Below are 24,390 nucleotides of genomic sequence, written 5' to 3' on the forward strand. Positions count from 1 at the left end.
TATATACATATATACATATATACATATATTTATATTCATATATTTATATGTATGAATAGTACAGATATTATGCGCCATTACTTAAGGTTATTTACCATTATGTACATTTTCAAAAAAAAATAAAATTAGAAAAATGTATAAACTTAAAAAGCACATATTTTAAAAATAAAGTGAAAATATTAACAGAAAAATTGAAAAGATCTAATAATATATATGAAATGAAAAATTCTGCTAAATAATTACGTAAATTTTGTAAGTGGCTTATTAATAAATATATCCTTTTGTCCGACCTTCGAAAATATATGTACGAAATGATTTATGAGGGAGATATATGAAGGTTGGGAAAAATAAGTAGTTAATGATAAAACAGAGTGTTTACACATGTATCATGTACGCATACGTATATGTACAAATATGTATATGTACAAATATGTATATGTACAAATATGTATATGTACAAATACGTATATATACACATATGTACATATGCACATGCGCATATTACACATGCACATTTGTATCCATGCCTATTTACACGCATTCGTAAAATACACAAGTACACATTTTGTACAAGTACATGTCAGTATATCTTATGTATATGGGATGGCATATATACACATACGTATACATATACATATATACATATTCATACATGTAAATGTACGATAATTTGAGAAACCTTTTCTCATCATAAGGGAAACGTAAATTTTAAATTGCACACCGCAAACGAGTTGATTATATGTTCACATAATGTAATATACCCCAGAAAAAATTTATGTAATATAACAAAATTAAATGAGTGCAACACGAAGAAATAACATATCTTTTGTACTACCTTATCTCACACAATTATAATTTATCCTGTAACACATGATTCCATAATGGGGATTTGTTCCTTTCGCCTTTTCTTTCCTTATTTAAGGAGAATATATAAACTTCTTTATTATATTTTAACGCACAAATCGTTCTTCATAAAAAAAGGGCATTCATTTGTGCGTTTGTTTTGTTTCTTGCTTTTGATTTGTTTCGTTCTTTTTTTTTTTTTTTGTTTGCTTTTTTTTTATGTAAAATCATAAAGTACTAGGTATTTAATTTATATTCTCCAGAAAAAAAATTTTTGTTAAAATGATACAAAATTCGTTAATAATTACAACCTGGTCGGTTTCGAAAAATACAGGAGGTACTTCTAATTTTGTGCATTTTCGCAAACAAAAATAAGAATAAACAAAAAAATATATCAAAAAAATATGAAAAATATTACTATTAAAGGAAAACAACTGAAATAAAAAAGAACGGAATGGGAAATTTCTTTTTTTTTTTTTTTTTCTTGCGTCTCTTTCACGTTGGTTATGTCGTTATTACCTTTTTGGTTACCTCTTCTTTTTTAAGTTTAAGATTTTTCTTTTAAAATGATATAGCTTTTTATTCCTCTTATGAAAATGTTCAAAAATAAATAGATATATATATATATATATATATATATATGTATAAATCATATTTTTAAAAATAACATAAAAACAAAAAAAAAAAATGCTTAAAATTATGATGCTTTTTATGAAACGACGTATATAATTATTGTAATAAAAAAAAAAAAAAAAATTGTCAGCACCGATTGTTTACTAGTATTTAAAAAAATTAATAGAAAAATTTAAAACTTTTTTTTTGAACACCTCTTTTTAAAGAAAATGATATTAAGAATGCGAAATAATCATGAGTGCTACGTGCTTATGTGTATGCGTAGATTACACATTGAAGTGTCTAGCGGTTAGTAGTCTTTTCTTTGTATTCACACAGTGTGCAAAAGGGATATTGTCAAAATAAATAAATAAAATTGAATAAAATAAATGAAAAGGATTTAAATAAATGTAATAAAATATATGAAGAGGATATAAATAAATGTAATAAAAATAAATGAGCTGGATTGAAATAAACGTAATAAAATTAACACACAGACACGCATAGACATGCTGTAGGAGAAATTACAGCGCATGGGTGAGAACTTTTGCCAAAAAATATGCTTTCGTGCCTAAATAAAAAGCTCCTATAAAGATATAAATATACATATATATATACATATATATATATATATATATATGCATAAATACATGCACATGCATATATATGCATATACATAACTGTATGCCCATATACATAATTGTATGCGCATATACATATGTGTATATACGCATATATCTCATGATCAGCACGAAGGTAGGAATGCAGATAGGGGAAAAGTTAGTCTTGTGTTATGAAATAATAAGCAGGAGCGATCATATTTACTTTGTAAATTAGACAAGCACAATGAATGATAACAAAAAATTAGATATTATTCGCAGTATGCTAAACGCATTACTGGGAGGCTCAGAATCACAAGACAGAAACAATGAAGATAATGATGATGAAAATAATGATGATGAATATAATGATGATAATGATAATAATAATGATGATATTAATAATAATAATAATAATAATATTAATAATAATATTAATAATAATATTAATAATAATATTAATAATAATATTAATAATAATAATGGAAAACATGGAAAACGCAGCAAACATAGCAAGAGCATGTTGAAAAAGATATATATTGAAAAGTCCAAAAAAGCAATTTTTTTCTATAGAAATTACATGAATATATTAGAACAGCAAGAACTGGAAAAATTTTCAAATTTGTATGATATAATACTAAATAACTCCTTCGAATATTCGGAAAAAGATAACATAGACACATACATGTACTGTAATGTTTTTCCTATATTAAAAAAAACATTCGATTCTTTTGTTCTATATATATCAAAGTTGGTAACACATAAAAATGATGAAAACTATAAAAAAATTATAAAAAATTTGGATCCAATTTTATTATTTTCTCAGTATATTATTCGTTTAACAGATGATGATTTTTCCATAAGTGCTGATGATGACATGTTTGGAATGGAATTAAACGATAATTCTTTTCAACCAAAAAATAAATTTATTTACGAAAATGAACATAATAATAGTTGTAATTATAACATCATTAGTAATACTCTGACTAGTAACAGTTTTATACCTATGAGTGAACATATGAACTCAACAACAAATACAGAAATAGATAAAGAAATTAGCGATTTTTATAATAAATATGATACATTGGTTCAAGAAAATAAATTAAAAGAAAAACAAAAAAAACAAGAAATTTTAAAAAATATTTATGATAAAAAAAATGTCTTATCACAAGAAGAAATATCTTTATATGATACGTACTATGAGGAAAACATAAATTTTAAGGAACGTAAATTTAGGGTCAGAGGAACCTCCTCCGTTCACCTTGATTTGAACAAATTGAGTAGAATTAGCAGTGCCGAAAATATGGGTTATGGCAATAATTTCGGTGCTACTGACAATTTTGTTGATGGAACTCCTAACGCCTTTAACATATCGCTTGATTTGAAGGCGGCTAGTCAACAGATAAAGTATGCCAGTAGGGATGAGAAGAAAAATGAAGCAAAAGTGGAAGAGAAAAAGTTTATGACTGTTCAAGAGAAAAGCAAAATGGTAGACCGTGCAAAAAACAAAGTGCCTAATCAGTATAATGAGGAAAATCCAGATGAGGAATTCAACTATGTAATAAAACAACTAGAGCGTAAAGAGAGCTCCTATTTTGAAAAGAAAATATATTTGTTATTGAATAAATGGATAAAGGAGGAAGATGGACGAAGATTTATTATTAATCAGAAATCCAAAATAGAACCATTATTCAATGATTTTAAAAAAAAAAATTATACTGTAACAGATAAAGATATTATACCTCTATTATTTTTTATAGACAAAAATTTATATTTAAATTATTCGTTAGTACATCAATATAATTATAGTAATTTTTACTACATATTTCATTTACATTCTTCTTTTTATTGTTCTGATACAAATAGTATTACTTTTGATGAGGTATGGAATTTTCTAGTATCTAATTTACCATTAAATAATTATTTATATAAAGAGGATATTTTAATAGGTTTAGAAAAATTTAGAAAAAAAAAAGAAATCATTAAAAATTTTCATTTTACTATTACTATTATTAAAAATTTTTTAATACTTCTTTTGATGGATATATTTCTCTTTTTTTCTGATTTCATAAAAACAGAATTGTTGAATTCAAATGAAAATGCATATTTTGTCCAAACAGAGCAGTTGGAAGTGCCTCTTAGTAATAGCTTCTACCTTCATATGAATTCTTTCTCCACGGTTTATTCATCTTCTTCATCCGCCTCGTCTATTTTGTCTGCTTCATCCGCTACTCATGTAGAGATGCTGTCAAATATCGAACATCCAAGTACTGGTAACAATCAAAACGGTAAGAATAACGATACATTGAAAGGTGTGGACCACACTACTATGGATGAAGGTACTAGTAATACGAATGACGCATCTAATCGAAGTGAAAATATATCCGCTGATCAGCCAAAAATCGATGAAAAAAATGTAGATGACAAAGCGGAAACAAAAAATAGCGGAAGAAGAAAAAACTTGTTAATTTATTTTTTATTGTTACTATGGGGAGTTAATATAAAACTAAACTTCTGCCCAGAGGAGTTCATGATTTCGGGCGAGCTGTCTACAGACGCGGATGAAGAGGAAGAAGAGGGAGAAGAAGAGGATAAGGAAGGAGACCAGGACGAAGATAGGAAGCAAAAGCAGGACGAAGATAGGAAGCAAAAGCAGGACGAAGATAAGAAGCAAAAGCAGGACGAAGATAAGAAGGAAGACCAGGAAAAAGACAGAAGCAAACACCATAATGAAAAGCCGAATGGAGTGAGCAAGGAATATTGTAAAGAGACAAGCAAGATAGAGGAAAAATCAAATAGAGAACAAGGAGAAGAGCCAAAGGGGGAGAAGATAAAAAGCAAAAATGGAAGCAAAATACATGAAAAATATAAAGGCACATACAAAAAGGAAAAGCATAAATATATATGCCACACTGATAGTAACACGTCAATAAACGCGAAATACCGTAAAGGTTGTCAAAAAACGCGGAGCTTATCGTTAAACCAAAGTAATAATAGTAATAAAAGACTCAAGTCTACTAAAAAAATGGAAAAAATATTGAAGAATAAAGAAAAAATTGATATTAATGAGTTGAGAAATATTAAGAAAAGAAAAGAAGCAAAACGATTTCAAGGCTTGTATCATTTGCGAAAGAGGTACAAAGAAAAAGAATATAGTGAACACATAAATAAATTAATACATTCCATCGTAAAAAATATAAAACCAAAAAGAAAAAATTATTATAACCAGGTTGTATGTAAGCTTGAAAATGATTCAGCAAATGTCTTTTTAAATATACTTCAAGATAACGATGATACGAAAAAAGTTAGCGATATGCATGTCGAAATTAATGAACGCAATGAAATTTGTTCTAGTGGAAAGGTGGATAAGGATAAGGAACATCCACATGTAAACAGCAGTGATATAGAGAATCATTCAAATTTAGATAACCGGGATTATATAGGGGTTACCAGTTTTAATAAAAACAATTGGCATCATAATAGTTTTGATAAGAATAATAAAAATGCTTTTACAAACTGCTTTTCTGGAATTTTTAATGAAAAGCAAACTGTTTGTCTTTTGGAAAATTTTGTAAAAACATACATTAAAAAAAAAAAAAAAAAAAAAAAAAAATCTCTCATAAATAGTAATAATATGATTAATGCATTTCAGCAAAACATAAAACCTACATCCATTTTTTCAAAAGGAAAAAATAAAGTACAAAAGTCCATCTTATTGTTATGCAACTTCAAATTATACAAAAAAAAGTTCCTTAATAAATTTAACTTAGATCATATTTATTTACTCTTATTTTTTGTATGTTACATAAAAGCATCAATGGATGACTTTTTTAATTGTAAACAAGTTTTATAAAGTAGTGTGAAAATGAAAGGAAGAAATGAAGAAGCCTTAGAAAGAGAAAAAAAAAAAAAAAAAAAAGTTGTTAATTATTAACACGCGTAAATCTGTCCAATATTTTGCTTCAACATTTAGCGCTTTATAACGTAATATTTGGGACTTACATTTTTTACGTTTTATTATTTAGTTATTTACTTCATTTTTGCAAATGTTTATTCTCTATATTTTATGCACGTTCACTATATTTTTACCATATTTACTGATTATATTTCATTTTTATCCATTTTTTGTCAATTTTTTTTTTTTTTGTTTTTTACACAAATTAGCTAAAATGTCTACGTTGTTAAGCTTTCTCAAGTGTTTCACGTTTGCAGGAAGATTTATGCATTCTCCGATATTTTTTTCTTCTCTTTTACATTTATAAATTTTTTTATCTAATCATTTTTTCATTTATTCATATTTTCATTTTTTCATCCATTCATATTTTCATTTTTTTTTTTAAATGTAAAAACACTGATTCATATTACAGTGCAATTCGCTGAAGTAATGCAAGTAAAAAACAAATAAAATATATATAATATATATATAATATATATATATATATAATATATAATAATATACATATAATCCATATAATATATATAATACATATAATATATATAATACATATAATAAATAGAATACATATAATATATAGAATACATATAATATATAGAATACATATAATATATATAATATATATAATACATATAATATATATAATACATATAATATATATAATACATATAATATATAGAATACATATAATATATAGAATACATATAATATATAGAATACATATAATATATATAATACATATAATATATATAATACATATACAATATATAAAATGGACAAAACCTTGCAAAGGCTGAGCAAATATGCAAAGCGTGTACAACGCTTTTGACATGTGTGGCATGTGCTGCCACAGCTTACACTTGAATATCCACTTTAATTATTTCATTGTAGCTACTTTATGAGTATTTTTTTCTAGTTCTTATGATATAAACTTTATTCCATTATTTATAAAAAGATTTTCTTTGTACATATGGAAAAAAAGGAGAAAATATATGTAGCTAGTAACCCATTTGGACAGCAGCATATTCTTTTCATATTTTCGAATTATGAAAGGAATTTTTTTATTTTTTATTGTTGAGCAATGATTTTTAATTAGGTTGACAACTTCGTTGTAATCCAGGACTTCTTTTTCATCGCACTCCTCTTCGATCTGCGAAAAAAAAATAAACAAACAGGCAAACATATAAGAAATACACAAATAATACACAAATAATACACAAATAATACACAAATAATACACAAATAATACACAAATAATGCACAAATAATACACAAATAATACACAAATAATGCACAAATAATACACAAATAATACACAAATAATACACAAATAATGCACAAATAATACACAAATAATACACAAATAATACACAAATAATGCACAAATAATACACAAATAATACACAAATAATACACAAATAATGCACAAATAATATACAAATAATGCACAAATAATGCACAAATAATGCACAAATAACGCACATATAACGAAATACAGATAGATAAACAGGGTATGCACGTGAACATCATTACATAAGGCAAAGCGTATTTGGTTCTTCCCTACGAAACCATTTTCAAAACTTTCTTGCATATTACCAAAATTGCCAAGTCGTAAATTATGCTGTTGATAAAATGGAGCGGTAATTTGTTTTTCCAATTGACTAGCCAACTTTGGGTCGGCACCCAATAATCTGCATGAACGGTAAGGAAAAAATGAAAAATACAATATATTTAAAATAATGCAAAAAGAAGCGAAATAAAGCGAAGGGACGCGAATTGAAGCGAAGGGACGCGAATTGAAGCTGAATGGAATAAAAATGGTAACGGGATCCTACTCGGAAACTCAAATGACAAAATAGCGCAAGGAGGACATAATCATCTGAAACATTCATCTTGTACAGCTCTTGTGGAAAACTTACCAGTTGGGGTGTTGGAGTCAAATAAATAATTATTTTTTAACTCTTCATCCAAATTATGAATAGAAAAGAAAACGTCCTTATTCTTTATGATCATATAAACTAAATTATAGTTATCATTTAAATTATGGGACAGAATATTATTTATAAAATCCAGGATAAGAAATAAGGAATAATAATGGTGTTGAGACGACAATATCCATTCCTTTTTTAAAATTTTTTTCAAAATACTAATTATGTATTCACAAGAATAAGTGTTCATAGATTTAATATAAACACTCATATTTGTAAGAATTGTAATAGACATATCTATAATTCTTTCAAATTTTAAAAAATATATATTATCATTTACTATCATATATAATACGTATACTAAGAAATCTACATATGTATCAAAATGAGATATATTTTTTAAAAGAAAATTTATTTTTATCTTTTGATCATATTTTTCATTTAAATTTTTACAAATAGCTGAATTTGAGGATATTTTCAATATTATGAATAAGCAAATATAAATTAATCCATCTATTTTTCGAATATTAAATTCATCGCATTTATTCGATTTATTGTAATTTTCATTATTATAAATAAATTTTTCCTTTTCATCATTTTCTTCTTTTTTGTTTGAAGAGGTCATATTCATCCCACTACTCATTAAAGCAGTGGTTATCATTCCTTCACGTTTTCTACTATCTGCCAGTCTTTGCATTTCTCTTTTTCTATGATTATTAAAACATAGTAGTATATAAAGTATGTAAAATAAAAATATACTGCTATTATGATTTTTTATATACTTAATGAAAAGTTTATTATTATTCATCAGATGCCATAATAAACATAAGTAACTGTCTATAAATAAAATATTTTCATTAAAATTTTCAAAATATAATTTATAACTTATTAATATATTTAAAGTCCCTTTGTAAATATACTGCATATTATCTAATTCTAAATTACGGATCATTTCTAAAAAAACGTTATTACATTGCATATTTTTTGCTTCCTTTTTATTTTTTACATATATATAATAATTATCACTATGTTTCTCTTCTTCCTTTTGGTTATATTCCTTCAGATATTTTTTTTTATTTTTCAAAACTTGTTCTAATTTATAAAATTTTTTTTTTTTTTTTTTTTGCTCTTTTTATTAGTACAAGCACATTTCTCGATATCATTATTATCACTCTCAGACGAGTAGCACGATTCTTCAAACGAGTCATTATATGCAAAGCTGCCATCCAGGGAAGCCGAGCTTAAACTAGTGGAACTTCCTGGATCTGTGATTTGCCCCTGCTGCTGCAATGGTTGCTTTAAATTGGTATGCAATTGGCTTTTCCATTGCTTTTCTTCTTTACTACTACGTCTTACAGCTTTGCTGCCAGTGTCCATCTTCTCATTTTCATAGGGTAATGTATCATCTGTTTCTATATTATTAAAATAACATACATTTTCGTTTATAGGTGTACATACACTGCTTTCGCTCTTTTTACTCCCTGCTTTGTTTTCTTTTTCTTCCTTAGGAGGGTTAGAAAAGTCGGATTCGTGTTCCTCTTCCTTATCTGTATTACTATATATATGCTTCTCCTTTTTATCTATACTGAATCTTGACTTATAATAGTATCTAACCGCACTATTCATGTAATGTACTTTTTTGTTATCCCTCAAAATAAAGGGGTTAAAATCAATCAATATATTTAAAGTATGGATACATAAATTATAAAATTCTAAATATGTATCATTATAAAAGTAAAAACTAAAATAATTAAATTCGTTATCATAAATGACGGTTAATAAGGATAAAAAAAAATTAGCAGTAAAGTAAACTTCCCCACTTGTAAAAAGAAATAAAAAAAAATTTTTTTCCTTTAAATAATTTTTATCATCATAATAGATATATGAACTTAGTAATATTAATAAGCACTTTAATATTTTTATCCTGTTTTTAATTAATTCTAAATTTATCATATTATTATTTGCTACAATTGTATTTATCTTTTCATCTCCGTTCCTAAAATGTGTTTCATTCGAGGGACCATATTTCATCCCTTTAGCATCTTTTACAAGTAAATAATTTTCGGGTTTGTCCTTATGTGAAATGGGTTCAGCCTCTTGTTTGTTTCTGTTATTCAATTCGTACTTTTCCATTTTACTATTTGTAATTGTAGTAGACCAGTGGTTCCTTCTTCCATCTGTTTTTGAAGAATCTTGCTCATTTAATGGAATTTTTTTTTTTTTCCATTCACGTAGTAGATGTCTTTCATAATAGGATCCACATTTTTCCCTTCTTCATTATTCAGTCTGTCATTGTCAAAACTACTACTACTATTACTACTACGATTTTCATTATTCACACAACTGCTACTACTATTGCTACTATTTGTAGTATCACCATTTCTACCACTGTTTATGTCAAAACTTCTGACTTGTTCATGTATTGAAAACTTTGTTAACCATAGTCTATAAACATCAATGGTATTTTTTACCAACACCATATTCCTAGGGTTAGCGCTACCATCTGGACTAGTAATACCACTATGACGGCTTTCACATATTGCTTTGTTGATACTTATGTTTTCAGTGAATAAAATTATCAGTAAAAAATTGAAAATATGTAATATTAGTATATTATTACAAATGTAATTACGTTCATCCAATATTTCCATACAGTTTTCTTTCCACATTAAGCTAAAGATGTCTCTTTTCTTGTAATTGTACTGGATCACTGGGAGTATACTAAGGCATATTTTTACACAAACCTTGCACTCACGTACCCGCTCGTCACTTGAATCTGCTCGAAAAAATAAAAAATAAAATAAATACATGAACATATACATATATATATACATAATAAACAAAATAAATAGAATAAAAAAAGATAATATCCTCTTTCTTCTGAGCTACTACGCAATATGGAAATATATGCGTCTTGAAGGCACCGTAACACGGGTGCCCATGCGTAAAGCATCTTTAGTAAGCGCTGCATGCAGTATTACACCATCCAGCAATAATTCCTGTATTCACTCACTCACTCATAAATACATACATACATATATATACATATATACATGCATACATACATATATACATGCATAAATACATACATATATACATGCATAAATACATACATATATACATGCATAAATACATACATATATACATGCATACATACATACATATATACATGCATAAATACATACATATATACATGCATAAATACATACATATATACATGCATAAATACATACATATATACATGCATAAATACATACATATATACATGCATACATACATATATGTTCAGGTATATACAGAGGCACACTATTCATTAATAAGGTCGTACAACATGGGGACAGATGACCAAATGAGTAGAGTTGCAAAAATGGTACCTTGCAAAATGTTTTTTAATGTGTTCATTAAAAATTTAAATAAAAAGGTTAAATTGGTCACATCGTCTACAATTTTTTTGATTAAATAAAAATTGTTATCACTTTTGAAAGTGTCGTCCAAGTGCAACAATTCGGAATAGAGTTCTGTTTCTTTTAAATCCTTTTCTTTCAATTTCAGTATAAGGGAATGAATGCTTTTGCTGCTATTCTGCCCCATCCTTCATGATAAATGCTATATACGATGAAGAAAAAGAGGGAGACGCAGACGAAAAAGATAAAAAAAAAAAAAAAAAGAATGGGGGGATGGAAAGGGAAGGAAAGGAGCTCGAAGGAGAAAGACGGGACGGGAAGGAAAAGATGAATTTTCAATTTTTCCTTTGGTAAAGAACCCTAAGTAGTTATTAAGCGGAGTAAAATCATATTATTATCAGCATCATTAAAGGAGAACAAAAATATGCGAAAACTGCAGATATGATAACTGCGACAAAAAAAATAAAATAAAAAAAAATAAAAATAAAAATAAAAATAAATAGAAAAATAAAAAATCCAGCCATAAAATGAAGCAAAAAATTCTGATTTGTAGTATTCAATATACAACTTTTACTTACATATATATACATATTTAACATGAGTAAATTTTTAGCTACGCTCAAATGTTTACATGTTTTTATATATCTTTTTTTGTTTCGCCTATGGGTAAAGCTTAAGAGTAAAAATATAAACAAACCGGTTTAGTTTAGCAGTGTAGTAGTGTAACAGTGCAGCAGTGTAGTATTGTAGCAGTACAGAGATATAGCAATATATCAACAAAACAAGAAAGAATATTTTAAGAAAGCTTAAAAAAAAAAAAAAAAAAAAAAAAATTAACGTCAATTTTTAAAAATATTATTATTTTCCCCCTTTCTTGAATTTTATAATAAGTGTTAAAACGACAAACATAAACTTAAATTTAAATTTAAGCTAAAAATTAAATTTTAAATTTGTACTTCAACGTACAATTAAACTTTCTGTTAAATATATGCTAAATTTTTTTGCAAACAATGTACATGCTAAGGTATTACTTGGATGAAAACGGAAAAAGGGTTTACACTGTTAAGGTAATGAAAAAGAAATAATATTTTAGGATTTTTTGAAACACTACATTTGTTGCTCTTTTTTTTTTTTTTTTTTTTTTTTTTAATGTACTTATATAATTACATATTTAATGCGCAATTTTTCAAATATAATTTTATTTCTTCAAATTTCTTGCTAGTTTGTTACATGTTACATTCGCTTCATATTACTTTGCATCATTTTATGTCCCTTCATATTACTTTGCTACATTTTACGTTGGTTCCACATATTCCTTTCTAGCCCCTGATCAACGGAAACGTAACATTCTCAGCTCATCCGTGCAGGTTCTCACCAGACGATAAGTTTTCATCACAGAGAATAACCCTCAAGAAACGATTTAATTTGTTATGAATGTTTTTGTTTTTCCAAAATTGCCTTCTATATTTGATCGGAGGGAATATATGAACCCATTTGTTCCATACAGTTAGCTGCTATATGTATATGTCCACAAGTATGTGTGTAATATATACATATTTACTTTAAGAAAGCTGAAGAGGAACATCAAAAAGGAGTATTAGTACATCCACTTGGAAATTTTTACATACAAAGGGGGGAATATTTTGTTTGGAAATATAATTTTAAAACAAGTGTACATATATATGTAAACTCCTTACATACACATGTACATATACCCATACATACATATATATATATATATATATATATGTATGGATATATTCTCTTAATAATGAGTTATATAACCGTATTGTTATATAACTCAATGACATTCACCTTTTGAAGACCCATATAAAAACTCATAAGATAGAACTAATGTACATTAACGTAAATGTGCACTCACTGTATTTTTTTAATTAACTGTTAAATGTATACACAAAACTCTTCAGAATAATTTTTTGCAATGTGATAAAGCTTAAAAGGATGTTACGCTTTGAAAAATTCTTGTTTGTTTTTGCCACACATTTTGCACACCTACGCGAACGTACATTTTATATATACGTATGTAGGGGTACTGCGTGTACTCATTACATATTTGTACCATACTTATTTACACACCTCCATCTCCTCATATGCAATAACTATTAGCAATTTTTTAAAGACAATTTGAAATTTTTTTCCTTTTCTTAATTCTCAAATATATAAAAGTTGGGATGAACATTTAAAATGTATCCTTTTGCGCTCCAATGGGTGTACTATATTTTATATGGGTGTTTAAAAGAAAAAGAAAAGAAAGAAAGAAAAAGAAAAAAATGAAAAAGAAAAAAAAAGAAAAAAAAAAAAAACGAAAAAGAAAAAAAATGGTAATGATAAAAATACTTTTATTTATATGATGCACAGTCAACATATAAATGGCTAAAAATGGGGAAAACGAATGAACGAGCGAACAAAAAAATCAGTTAAACGAATTAACGAACAAGAAAATCAATTAAACGAATGAACCAACAAATGTTAAGCGAGAGGGGAACGAGCAGACGACAAAACTTGCGAAAGTACGAACAAATGGCGCAGAGTTGCAAATACATAATTCTGCAAAGTGCATAACGTGTAAGCATTTAATTACAAGCAAATTGCATACTTATTCTTTTTAGAATTTTTGCAGCAATTTGAAATTAAATTTTCTCAGCAAAAAAAAAAAATATATATATATAAAATATGCGTTTTATTTATTTTAAATAAAACAAAATCATAGAACAAAAGAAAATATGAGTGATATGACCAGAAATTAACATAAAAATTACTGTTTGGAAATAAACACACATATGCACACACATATATACGTATATGCATATATATATATATATAACACTAGCTCAGTAGCCGTGTACTTTGCCCCCCCCCCTTTTTACCGCTTCACCTATTAACGATGTGTACGCGTATCTTTTTCAATTCGCGCTTATTTCATTGAGTCTGCACACACCATTTGCAAATGGGTATTTGTAAGAGTTACAAGTGCTTAACTGTTGAGATCTTATACCCTCACCAGTATTCTCTTCACATAGCTGAGACAAATTAAATGTAATAAAATAATTTTACTGACCTCACGTTGATGATCTCAAGTTGATGATCTCAAGTTGATGACCCCACGTTGGTGATCTCAAGTTGATGACCTCACGTTGATAACTTAATTTTTATTACTCAAAATTTTCAACTTAATTTTTGTAACTCCATTTTTTCAGCTTAATATTTATAACTCCATTTTTTCAGCTTAATTTTTATAACTCATTTCTTTCGGCTGAACTTTATCTTACTCTTCTCGACCACTCTGCAAAATTTTAACCATGATTGACAATTGCGAAAGCTCCACGACGTCTGAAGGGAATTTGACGTATGACTTAAATATGAGCAGAAATAAAATTCCTGACATGTCATATTTAAATGAGTCGACTTTTTTGGACGAACGGCTAAATAAAAAAATAGAGGGAGAGAATTATTACCAAGAAATAAAATATGATATATTAAGAATTGAAAGGAATATAAATATTGAAGTAAAAAAACGAATTGAAGCAAATAAAAATATCCAGCAGTTAATTGAACATACTGCAAATGATATGATAAATAATGTTTTAAATAAAATAACTGCAAAAATTGAAAAAATTTCTTTAGATTTGGACAAAATTATAAAAAAATGTGAAGAATTAGAAAAAGTTATTGGACAAATAAAAGTAGAATTACCTACAAAAATTCAAACAGAAATGATAAGCTTAAAAAGAGAAATATCTGACTTTCAAATTGTAATTAATAAATATATAAATAATAAAAAAAAGAGAGATAATATATTATTCGGTAAAATAGAAAACATTAATGCGTACATAAATAGTAAAATTCAAAGTGAAATTTCCTTTAAGCAAGAAGATTTAATTATGCTCAAAAATGAAAGTGACAAATTATTGCACTATGATTTTGATGAAGATATGAACTTCAAAAATGTTTTTGTCGAAGATATTGAAGAGATAAAGGATGCGCTTGCTTTAACCATAAAGGCGAGAGAACAGTCGGACGATGATATCATACAAGTACGATTCTGTCTTTTTTTTTGTCAGTTATGTTTTGCTTCTTTTTTCCTATTTTTCCTAATTTTTCTCACTTTTCATAAGTTTTCTTATTTTTCCATAAATTTTCTTAAAATTCCATACCTTTTCACATATTTTCATAAATTTTATTATTTTTCATCCTTATTTTTTCCTTCTACAGGCCATGAACAAATACACTAGTGTTCTGCAAAAAGCATTACAGTCCGTTATTACAAACAGCCACTGATTTAACACCAATGGTTAGAAGCCAAGGTTTATGCTTATACGTTTATACATGTATATATATATATATATATATGCATAATGGAACATGAGCACATATATGATTTGTACAATTTTATTTGCCGCCTTCCATCCTATTGAATAAAATTTGCAAGTGTTCCTCTATGTAACACTTGAGAATTCTCAATTTAAAACTAAAATTTTTTTCGTTTTTCTCCGTAATTAAATTTGCAAACATATTTAAATGTTTCTTTTTTTTTCCATGTATATGTTAATACTACTGAATATTTCGATGAGCTTTTTTTTTTTTTTTGTATTCTCTTTCCATTCAACATTGTGTATCTATATTTAGCTTATTTTACGTTTATCGTTCTTTCCCCAAAAAAAATTAGTAACGAAAATTAAACACTGTTATTTTGCTACTCCTTTTTTTGTTTTCTTGTTTTTTTGTTTTTCGGGTTATCTATTTCTCTGTTTGTTTGTGTGGTTTTGTTTATTTCTCTGTTTGCCTGTTTGATTTTATTTATTTCTCTGTTTGCTCGTTTGTGGTTGTTTATTTTTTTTTCATCGTAAATTTTTATTTTCCCTATTTTTCAGTGAAATTTTTTTTTTCTTTTTTTATAATATGTAAATATTTTTTTTTGTAGCTCATTTTTTTTTTTTTTTGTCATTTTGTAGTGAATTTATTTTTTTCCTTTTCATTTAAGTAAATTATAGTTGAAAAAAAAAAAAAGAAAATTTTGCATTTTAAGAAAAAAAATACCATAAAAATAAGTCAACTCTTTTTCTTTTTTTTTTTTGTTAAAAAAGATTCTTTTTGTACTGTCGCAGCTATAAATTTGTATCGGTAAGCGTGTATAAATATATATATATTATATACATGTTTATATATGTATACAATGTTTTTATATAAGTGCGTACCTGAACTGCTCTTGTTCCCATAATTCTTGTTCAACTCCCCTTTGCCCTTAAAAGTTTTCATTTTGTGTTAAAAAAATTTATAATTATTGTAGTGCGGAAAAAGTAAATTATATAAAACTATTTAATATACGCAGAAGGATGTAACATAATAGTGTTGTCACTCGCAAAAGGATATTAATTTTTGTGTGGCAGCAGAGTTACACATATGTATTTATATATATAATTTATACTTACATATATATACATGTACATACATGTTACGTATATATGCATATTTTACACAAGTCCGTGAGCATTTTTCGAACTAATAGGAGTATAATGGAATAAATTTTTTTTATCATTTTTGTTTTGCTTTTATTTCGTTATTTTTCGCATGAACAGTTAAGGTAAAAAAAGGTCACATCGCACATATTTGGTAATTCAGGACAGTTATGGCTGATACGTATGTACAAACATGAGCATATCCATATATATACGTACATACGCGCGCATTTACATACATATACTTACATATATATACATATATATATATATATTTAAACATACGTTAATTCCCTCTCCCCCCCTCGGCGATTAAATGACTGTATGTTCGGGCTGCGGAGTTGTTACGGATACCACTATTTGTTGCCCCATTTGTTTAAAACACAACAAGCAGATATTTTATTGCTCGCAAGAATGTTTTGAAAAAAATTACAGTGATCATAAAAAAATTCATTATTTCATGAAAATTATGAATAGCGAAGAAATGCATAACAGACTATATGAAAACAACCCTAAGAGCGAGGACCCAAAGTTGCCTGTAATCATTTTGACAGGCGATAAGGGAAATATAAACGATAATGAAAGTACAGACTATAGTGTTAACGGGAATGTAAACCTGAACGAGATCAGAAAAAGAAATGAGATAAATGACGTAGTAAATGAAGTAGCAAATGAAGTGGCAAGTGAAGTAGCAAATGAAGTGGCAAGTGAAGTAGCAAATGAAGTGGCAAGTGAAGTGGCAAGTGAAGTAGCAAATAATCTAGCAAATGATGTAGCAAATGGCACATTAAATAGCATATCAAACGGCGTGGCAAAGGGGATTTCAAAAGATGATTTACTTAGTGAAGAACATAAACGTAAGAATGAAGTAATGCCAATTTTCCGAACTGAACATAATCGATCAAATGCTATTCAATTCACAAGTGTAGATAATAACACAAAAGGAATGAAGAAGTATGATTCAAGTAACTTCTTTAGTAACAACAGTGAATATAATATACACGCGAAAAGTGGGATCTTTGAAAATATGCACAGAAAAAAAAATTATAACAAATACCGAAATATTAAAAATAATTATTTGTCTGATGATGATATAACTGGAGAAGATTCGAAAAATAATATACATAAAAATAATTTAAAAAAAAATAAATCCAATTCTTATATGAACAGTATTATAGGATATTTATTTTCGAATAAGTACAATATGATTTTGCCATACTATACGGACATGTCAGTTAAACTTGATAAAATAAATTCGAAAAATATAAAAATGAAAAATAAATTAAGTGATAAAAAAATTATGGAAATAAAAAAACAATTAAAGATAAAAAAAATATTTCGACTTACAATTCTTTTAGTAATCATTTCAATTATTATTATTTTATCGACATGTATATTTTCATATATATTAGAAACGTCACAAAAAAATATCCAAATAAATTCTGAAAATTTATTAAATAAACGTAATACTAATAAAAATTCAGATATATTAGAATTGAAATCATATATAAATGTAATTGAGGATTTACGAAAAGAAATATCTGAAATGAAAGAAGTTCTGTACATGCATAATATTTATATAAATAAAAATTTTAACCTGAACAATTCATACAGTATTTTTAACAATTTCAATAAAATGAAACCGAGTGTTACCTCTTCCTACAATAAGAAACTGTCAGATAAAGTAGGTAGTTTAACATCTCACTTATATTATAACGATCCTGTATCTTCTTCTAGTGGAAGTTATAACAACATTGCTAATATGCAAGAAGACGAAAAAGAACAAGGAACTGGCTCAGCACAATTTACGCAATACCGTTATGACATTAATGATATCCATCAGTTAAGCAGTGTAACTGATGAAAAATTTGTTAATAATGGTAGCTCTAATCAAGTTATAAACGGGGAGGATGAGAAACTTGCGCAAATTCGCAGTGTGTCCCAAGTGTTTGGCACAAGCGGCGCGGAAAATTTAACCGTTAGTGTGAATAACAGTGGTAGTACCAAGGGTAGTAATAACTCAAACGAAAACGAGATTGCTGGTCTGGAGAGCGAAAAAAAGGAACAACATTATACTTTGAATGAAAAACGAAACGAACAAAGTACGGACGCAAATTCAAATGAACATGAACTGACTGTAGAAAATATTAAAAATTTTATAAAAAATCATAATGAATCAAATGATTATGAGTACGCAAAAATAAGTAATGTAATTGTAAATGAAGAAAAACCTATAAATTCAAAAAGTGCTATAACAGATGGCAAGGGGATTATTAACGATAAAGAAGATACAGATATGAAAAATTTGAAAAACGAAAATTTAATACAAAGCCATCAAATAAAAGAAAAACATATAAAATATTCCTCCAAAATGGAAGACAATGAAAATGGAGTCAACATTGAAAAAAAATTTGTTAATAACAAGATGAACAAAAAAAAGCAAAACACAATTTGACAAAAGTGTGCAACGTGCTAAGTGCAAAGGCGCAAAACGGTGAAGCGAGCGAAACGAATAAAGTGATTGTACCGAATAAATCTATTAAAGCGATTAAGAGGAATAAAAGCGTTTTGGAAAAAAGAAAGAAAAAGAATAAATGAATGAATAAATAAACAAACAAACAAACAAACAAACAAATAATCAAACAAACAAACAAACAAATAATCAAACAAACAGACAAACAAATAATCAAACAAACAGACAAACAAATAATCAAACAAACAGACAAACAAATAATCAAATGCACAAGTCTTGTTTTACAACAAATGCAGCAGGAATATTGGAGGAATGTACTTAATTAATATGCACACGAAAGGACAGGAAATATGAATAGTTCGTATTACAACACAGACGGGTGTAACATTTAAATTCGTAAAACTTAAAGTAACTATAAAGTAAAAAATAAAATAAAACAAAATGGAACAAAATGAAACACAGTGAATCAAAGTAAAAAAAAAAAAATAATAAAACAATATGAAACAAAGTGACAAACAAATACTAAGCCATAAGTAACATGTTGTGTTGTAGTAAGCCCGGGATACTAGCAATGGTAGATATATAGAATAAAAAATTTATGAACAGTTAATAATATCTCCTATAAAATATTCCAAAAAATGTGATAAAATCTCACTTCAGATTAACAGGTAGAACAAAAAAAAATTATGTGTGTAATAATATTCTTTGAATAAAATAACATATGGTATTATAATTTTATTTTTTATGTTCTACTGCTCATTCAATTGTTTGTATATACACACACATACATTTATATGTATATTTATATATATATGCACATGCTTATACAACAATGTTTTATACTTTTTATTTTTTTTTCGTTATTATGTGTTTAATTTTGTTTTTAATGATTACAAAAGCAATCTCAGCCAACTATTTTTAATACTTTTCCCATTTTACTTTTATTATTTTTTTTTTTTTTTCTTTTATGTGTTGTCGTGTACATATTTTTGTATCATTTTTCATTTTACACCCGTTTATAATTTGTTATCTGTTTATTTCTTGATTATTTTTCAACCTATTACTGCTTCAGTAAACCATTAGAAAATTTTTATGTATAAAATGATCTCTTTGCTTTTTTTTTTTTTTTTATTTTTTCGTCCACAATTTTTTCTCTATAAACAATTTCCACTATTTTTCATTATTAAAAATTATAACACAGTGGCATAAATTATATATATATATACTTCATACAAAGTATCTAATAAATCTCTCGTATACAGATGTGTACAAGTAGAGCATCTTAACAGGCATGTTAGTAATACATATTTTATATAAATATATACTTACACATGTATATACATGCAAACACGAAATTGAAAACTATATTCGCGTAAAGGAATATCATCATTTTAGCAATATTTTCCTCTATTTTTCCACTTTTGCTATAATTTATTCTAGTTTGCACAATTAGATCATATGTCTATTGATAACACACGAGTAAGCGAAATTATGAAATGTAGCAAATAAGGAAATCTTTTTGTTTTATTAACTTTTGTAAATATATTTAAGTCGTATAAGAAGTATTTCAAAGCTTTTTTGAAGACACAAACGTTATTTTTTTTGCTTAAATGTAAAAGCCATATATATATACATATATAAATATATATTTATGTATTACATGCATATGTAATACTACGTTTTGAACATTCTGTACATGTTGAACATACTGTAAATGTTGCATATATTTGTACAAATTGAGCACATGGAACATACTGTACATATTTTATATATAATTTTTTTTTTTTTTTTCTCCACTAAATGCAAAACATGAATTACCTCAAATTATTGAATATTCACGTATGCCAAAAAAAAAAAAAAAAAAGAAAAAAGAAAAAAGAGAAAAAATATTGATATAAAAATAAAAAAAAGAAAAATAAGAAATATTTTATTTTTTTTTAAAAAGAAAAAAAATAAAATAAAATCGCAAAATGTACTATTCACTTTTAAAAGTACTTATTTATAAAACATTTTTAAGAATTTGTTTTGATCTTTCACGAAAGTTAACATCGGAATCACAATTAACAAGTTTGTTATTTTGCAAGCATATTGAAAGGGTTAACAAATTTTCTTATCTCAAGCCTTTGAAATATAATTTGCAAAGGAAAACTGAAAAATACACTAGAATAAATACTATGTACACTTTAGCAGAAAATAATCATAAAAGCTTAATTGATAATCTTAAAAATAGAGGAATAATTGACGATGATGAAGTATATGACACAATGTTACAGGTTTAACGAATATAACATATAAGTTTTTTTTTTTTAAAATAATGAAAAATGTGAAATGTATAAAAATACAAAATGGAAAAATAGTTTAAATATGCATATATATATATGTATACATATATGTGTATATATATGTATACATATATGTGTATATGTATATATATATATATATATATATATATATATATATATATATATATATATATATATATAACACACACACACAGAGTGAATATATATTATAAAATTAGGAAAATACAGCTGCAAATACTTGTATAAAGCATATAAAGAAGTAATAAATTTTTAATGTGCCAAATCATTCATCATACAATACATTATGTGTACACCATATGAAGGAAGATACTCATATATATAATATTGTATATGCACATATAAGATAATTATAATAACGTTTTTTTTTTTTTTTTTTTTTTTATTTATTACAAACATCCATACACATGTGTACACAACGAACACACACATGTATATACGCTAAAATATACACTTATAAGATATATGTATATATACATACACGCATATTCATACGTGCAAATATACATTTGTAGGTGGACCGAGGGAAATACATAAAAGAAAATCCCTATGTGGACACACCAGTGTATATTAGTCATGGTGTTACCATATCTTCTCCTCACATGCATGCCTTATCATTAAAGCGATTAATGAATGTGCTAAAGCCAGGATCGCGAGCAATTGATGTTGGTAATTTTATGAACAAAAAAAAAAAAAAAAATACACATATATATATATATATATATATATATATATGTATATATGTGTCTGTATCTGTGTCCTTGTCTGTGTGCAGCACATGCGCGAGTTAAGTTTTTGCACATTGACTCAATAATTTATGTGTGCAAATGCAAATGAATTTTTTTCACGTGGACCTTGCGTTATATGTTATACATAAGCACTTCATTTTGTTGTTTTTATAAACTTGTTAAAAATGTATATTTATATATATATATATATATATATATATATGTGTACTAATTTTTTTTTTTTTTTTTTTAATGTATTTCCCTGAAAAGGCTCAGGGTCAGGTTATTTAACGGTATGTATGGCTATAAGAACAAATGTGCTGGAAAATAAAAATTCTTTTGTAATAGGATTAGAGAGAGTAAAAGATGTAGTAAATTTTTCTATTGAAAATATAAAACGTGACAAACCTGAGTTATTACATATAGATAATTTTAAAATTATTCACAAAAATATTTATCAAGTAAATGAACAAGAAAAAGAGGAATTGGGTTTATTCGACGCTATTCATGTAGGTGCATCAGCCAGCGAACTTCCAGAGATTTTAATTGATTTATTAGCAGAAAATGGTAAATTGATTATACCCTTAGAAGAGGGATATACACAAGTTTTATATGAAATTACCAAAAAGAATGGAAAAATTATTAAAGATAGATTATTTGATGTTTGTTTTGTTACTTTAAAAAAGAATTAACCATAATTATCAACACGTAAAATTTTGAAATTCACACTGTATAACAATATTTCTCACGAGAAAGAAACAAGGATTCCTTTCGATTTTATATATTCGCTCTTAGCTTCTCACTTTTCGCTTCTCGCTTCTCACATTTTGCTTTTTTTTTTTTTTTTTTCTTCTTTTTTCATTTTTCATTTTTCCTTTTTTTGTTATATATATATATATATGTATAATTTAAATGAACGCTCCGCTGCTCTGCTTTTCTTATAGCTTCACTATGCATACCACCAAAGAGGGATTATAGCTTATAAATTCTTAACAAATATATTATCATATAATATGATTAAATAGTGTCAAAACTGAGTATCTTTTGAGAGAAAATATTTGAAGAATCATTTCCTTATTTTTTCGTTATTATCATAAGCCTAATAATATACATTATACTTTTTAAGGGGCACACAATTCCATCCATGAAGAATGAATCATATACGTAGAATGTTGCACTGTATTTCGTTTGCACATATGGCCTATTTTTATGTACGTATATTTTATGGTGTTTATTTCGTTTTTACTTTTATATTTGCAAATATCTACATGTGCATATACATATACAAATTCTATATATTCATACTTACTTACGTGCGTTACTTTGACTTATTAGCAAATTGTAATCGAAAAAAAATTCTCCGAATAAAAAAGCTTGAAAAATTTTCGCTGACCTATTTGCAATTTTCCCTTTTGATAAGCCTTTGTATATAAATGTCCCTTTGATTAATGCATAAATCGCTCCTTAATTATTCACACGTATACGCACGGATATACATATATATATATATACATATATACATACATATATACATATATATACACATATATACATACATATATACATACATATATACATATATACATACATATATACATACATATATACATATATACATACATATATACATATATACATACATATATACATATATATACACATATATACATACATATATACATACATATATACATATATACATACATATATACATACATATATACATATATACATACATATATACATATATACATACATATATATATGGCCTCATATGTAACTGCTTATACTTATTCCTGCAGTTACCTAAATTTTTTGTTTTAATATATTCTTTTCGTTTTTAGTATTTAAATACATGTGAACTTAATTATTTATTTTTTTTTTTTTTTTTTGTTTAAACCGTTTAACTGTAACACTAAGGACTACAATACAAAATTCATCTGCTATTCTTTTTAATAAGGCATTAAATAAAAAGCTTATAAAAAAATAATTTTGTGTGCATTTAAAAAAAAAAAAAAAAAAATAGTTCGGGGAAGATAGGTTTTAGGAT

General features: G+C 26.3%; 5 protein-coding genes and 1 pseudogene across 6 annotated transcripts; 4 read left to right on the plus strand and 2 right to left on the minus strand.

The window, feature by feature from the left end:
- Nucleotides 1–2,301: 2,301 nt before the first annotated feature.
- MKS88_004908 (uncharacterized protein) lies at nt 2,302–5,907 on the plus strand (the record flags this gene model as incomplete). The annotated part of the gene is made up of 1 exon (XM_067218122.1): nt 2,302–5,907. One exon carries the CDS (start codon nt 2,302–2,304, stop codon nt 5,905–5,907), a length of 3,606 nt encoding a protein of 1,201 aa, XP_067071287.1.
- A 1,021-nt stretch (nt 5,908–6,928) lies between these two features.
- Nucleotides 6,929–10,070, minus strand: MKS88_004909 (annotated as a pseudogene). The gene is made up of 4 exons: nt 9,086–10,070; nt 7,929–8,891; nt 7,606–7,700; nt 6,932–7,159 (listed from the first exon to the last, which is right to left on the minus strand). Coding segments are annotated over exons 1-4 (2,271 nt in total).
- A 68-nt stretch (nt 10,071–10,138) lies between these two features.
- On the minus strand, nt 10,139–11,528 carry MKS88_004910 (uncharacterized protein; the record flags this gene model as incomplete). Its single annotated transcript, XM_067218123.1, has 2 exons — nt 10,139–10,713; nt 11,312–11,528. 2 exons carry the CDS (start codon nt 11,526–11,528, stop codon nt 10,139–10,141), a joined length of 792 nt encoding a protein of 263 aa, XP_067071288.1.
- A 3,133-nt stretch (nt 11,529–14,661) lies between these two features.
- Nucleotides 14,662–15,640, plus strand: MKS88_004911 (SF-assemblin; the record flags this gene model as incomplete). Its single annotated transcript, XM_067218124.1, has 2 exons — nt 14,662–15,396; nt 15,575–15,640. 2 exons carry the CDS (start codon nt 14,662–14,664, stop codon nt 15,638–15,640), a joined length of 801 nt encoding a protein of 266 aa, XP_067071289.1.
- Nucleotides 15,641–17,134: 1,494 nt separating this feature from the next.
- Nucleotides 17,135–19,273, plus strand: MKS88_004912 (HP12-like protein; the record flags this gene model as incomplete). Its single annotated transcript, XM_067218126.1, has 1 exon — nt 17,135–19,273. One exon carries the CDS (start codon nt 17,135–17,137, stop codon nt 19,271–19,273), a length of 2,139 nt encoding a protein of 712 aa, XP_067071290.1.
- A 1,988-nt stretch (nt 19,274–21,261) lies between these two features.
- Nucleotides 21,262–23,032, plus strand: MKS88_004913 (protein-L-isoaspartate(D-aspartate) O-methyltransferase; the record flags this gene model as incomplete). The annotated part of the gene is made up of 3 exons (XM_067218127.1): nt 21,262–21,564; nt 22,128–22,281; nt 22,611–23,032. 3 exons carry the CDS (start codon nt 21,262–21,264, stop codon nt 23,030–23,032), a joined length of 879 nt encoding a protein of 292 aa, XP_067071291.1.
- Nucleotides 23,033–24,390: the final 1,358 nt, after the last annotated feature.

Source organism: Plasmodium brasilianum, chromosome 13 (genome assembly GCF_023973825.1).
Source record: "Plasmodium brasilianum strain Bolivian I chromosome 13, whole genome shotgun sequence".
In the NCBI taxonomy this organism is placed as follows: Eukaryota; Apicomplexa; class Aconoidasida; order Haemosporida; family Plasmodiidae; genus Plasmodium; species Plasmodium brasilianum.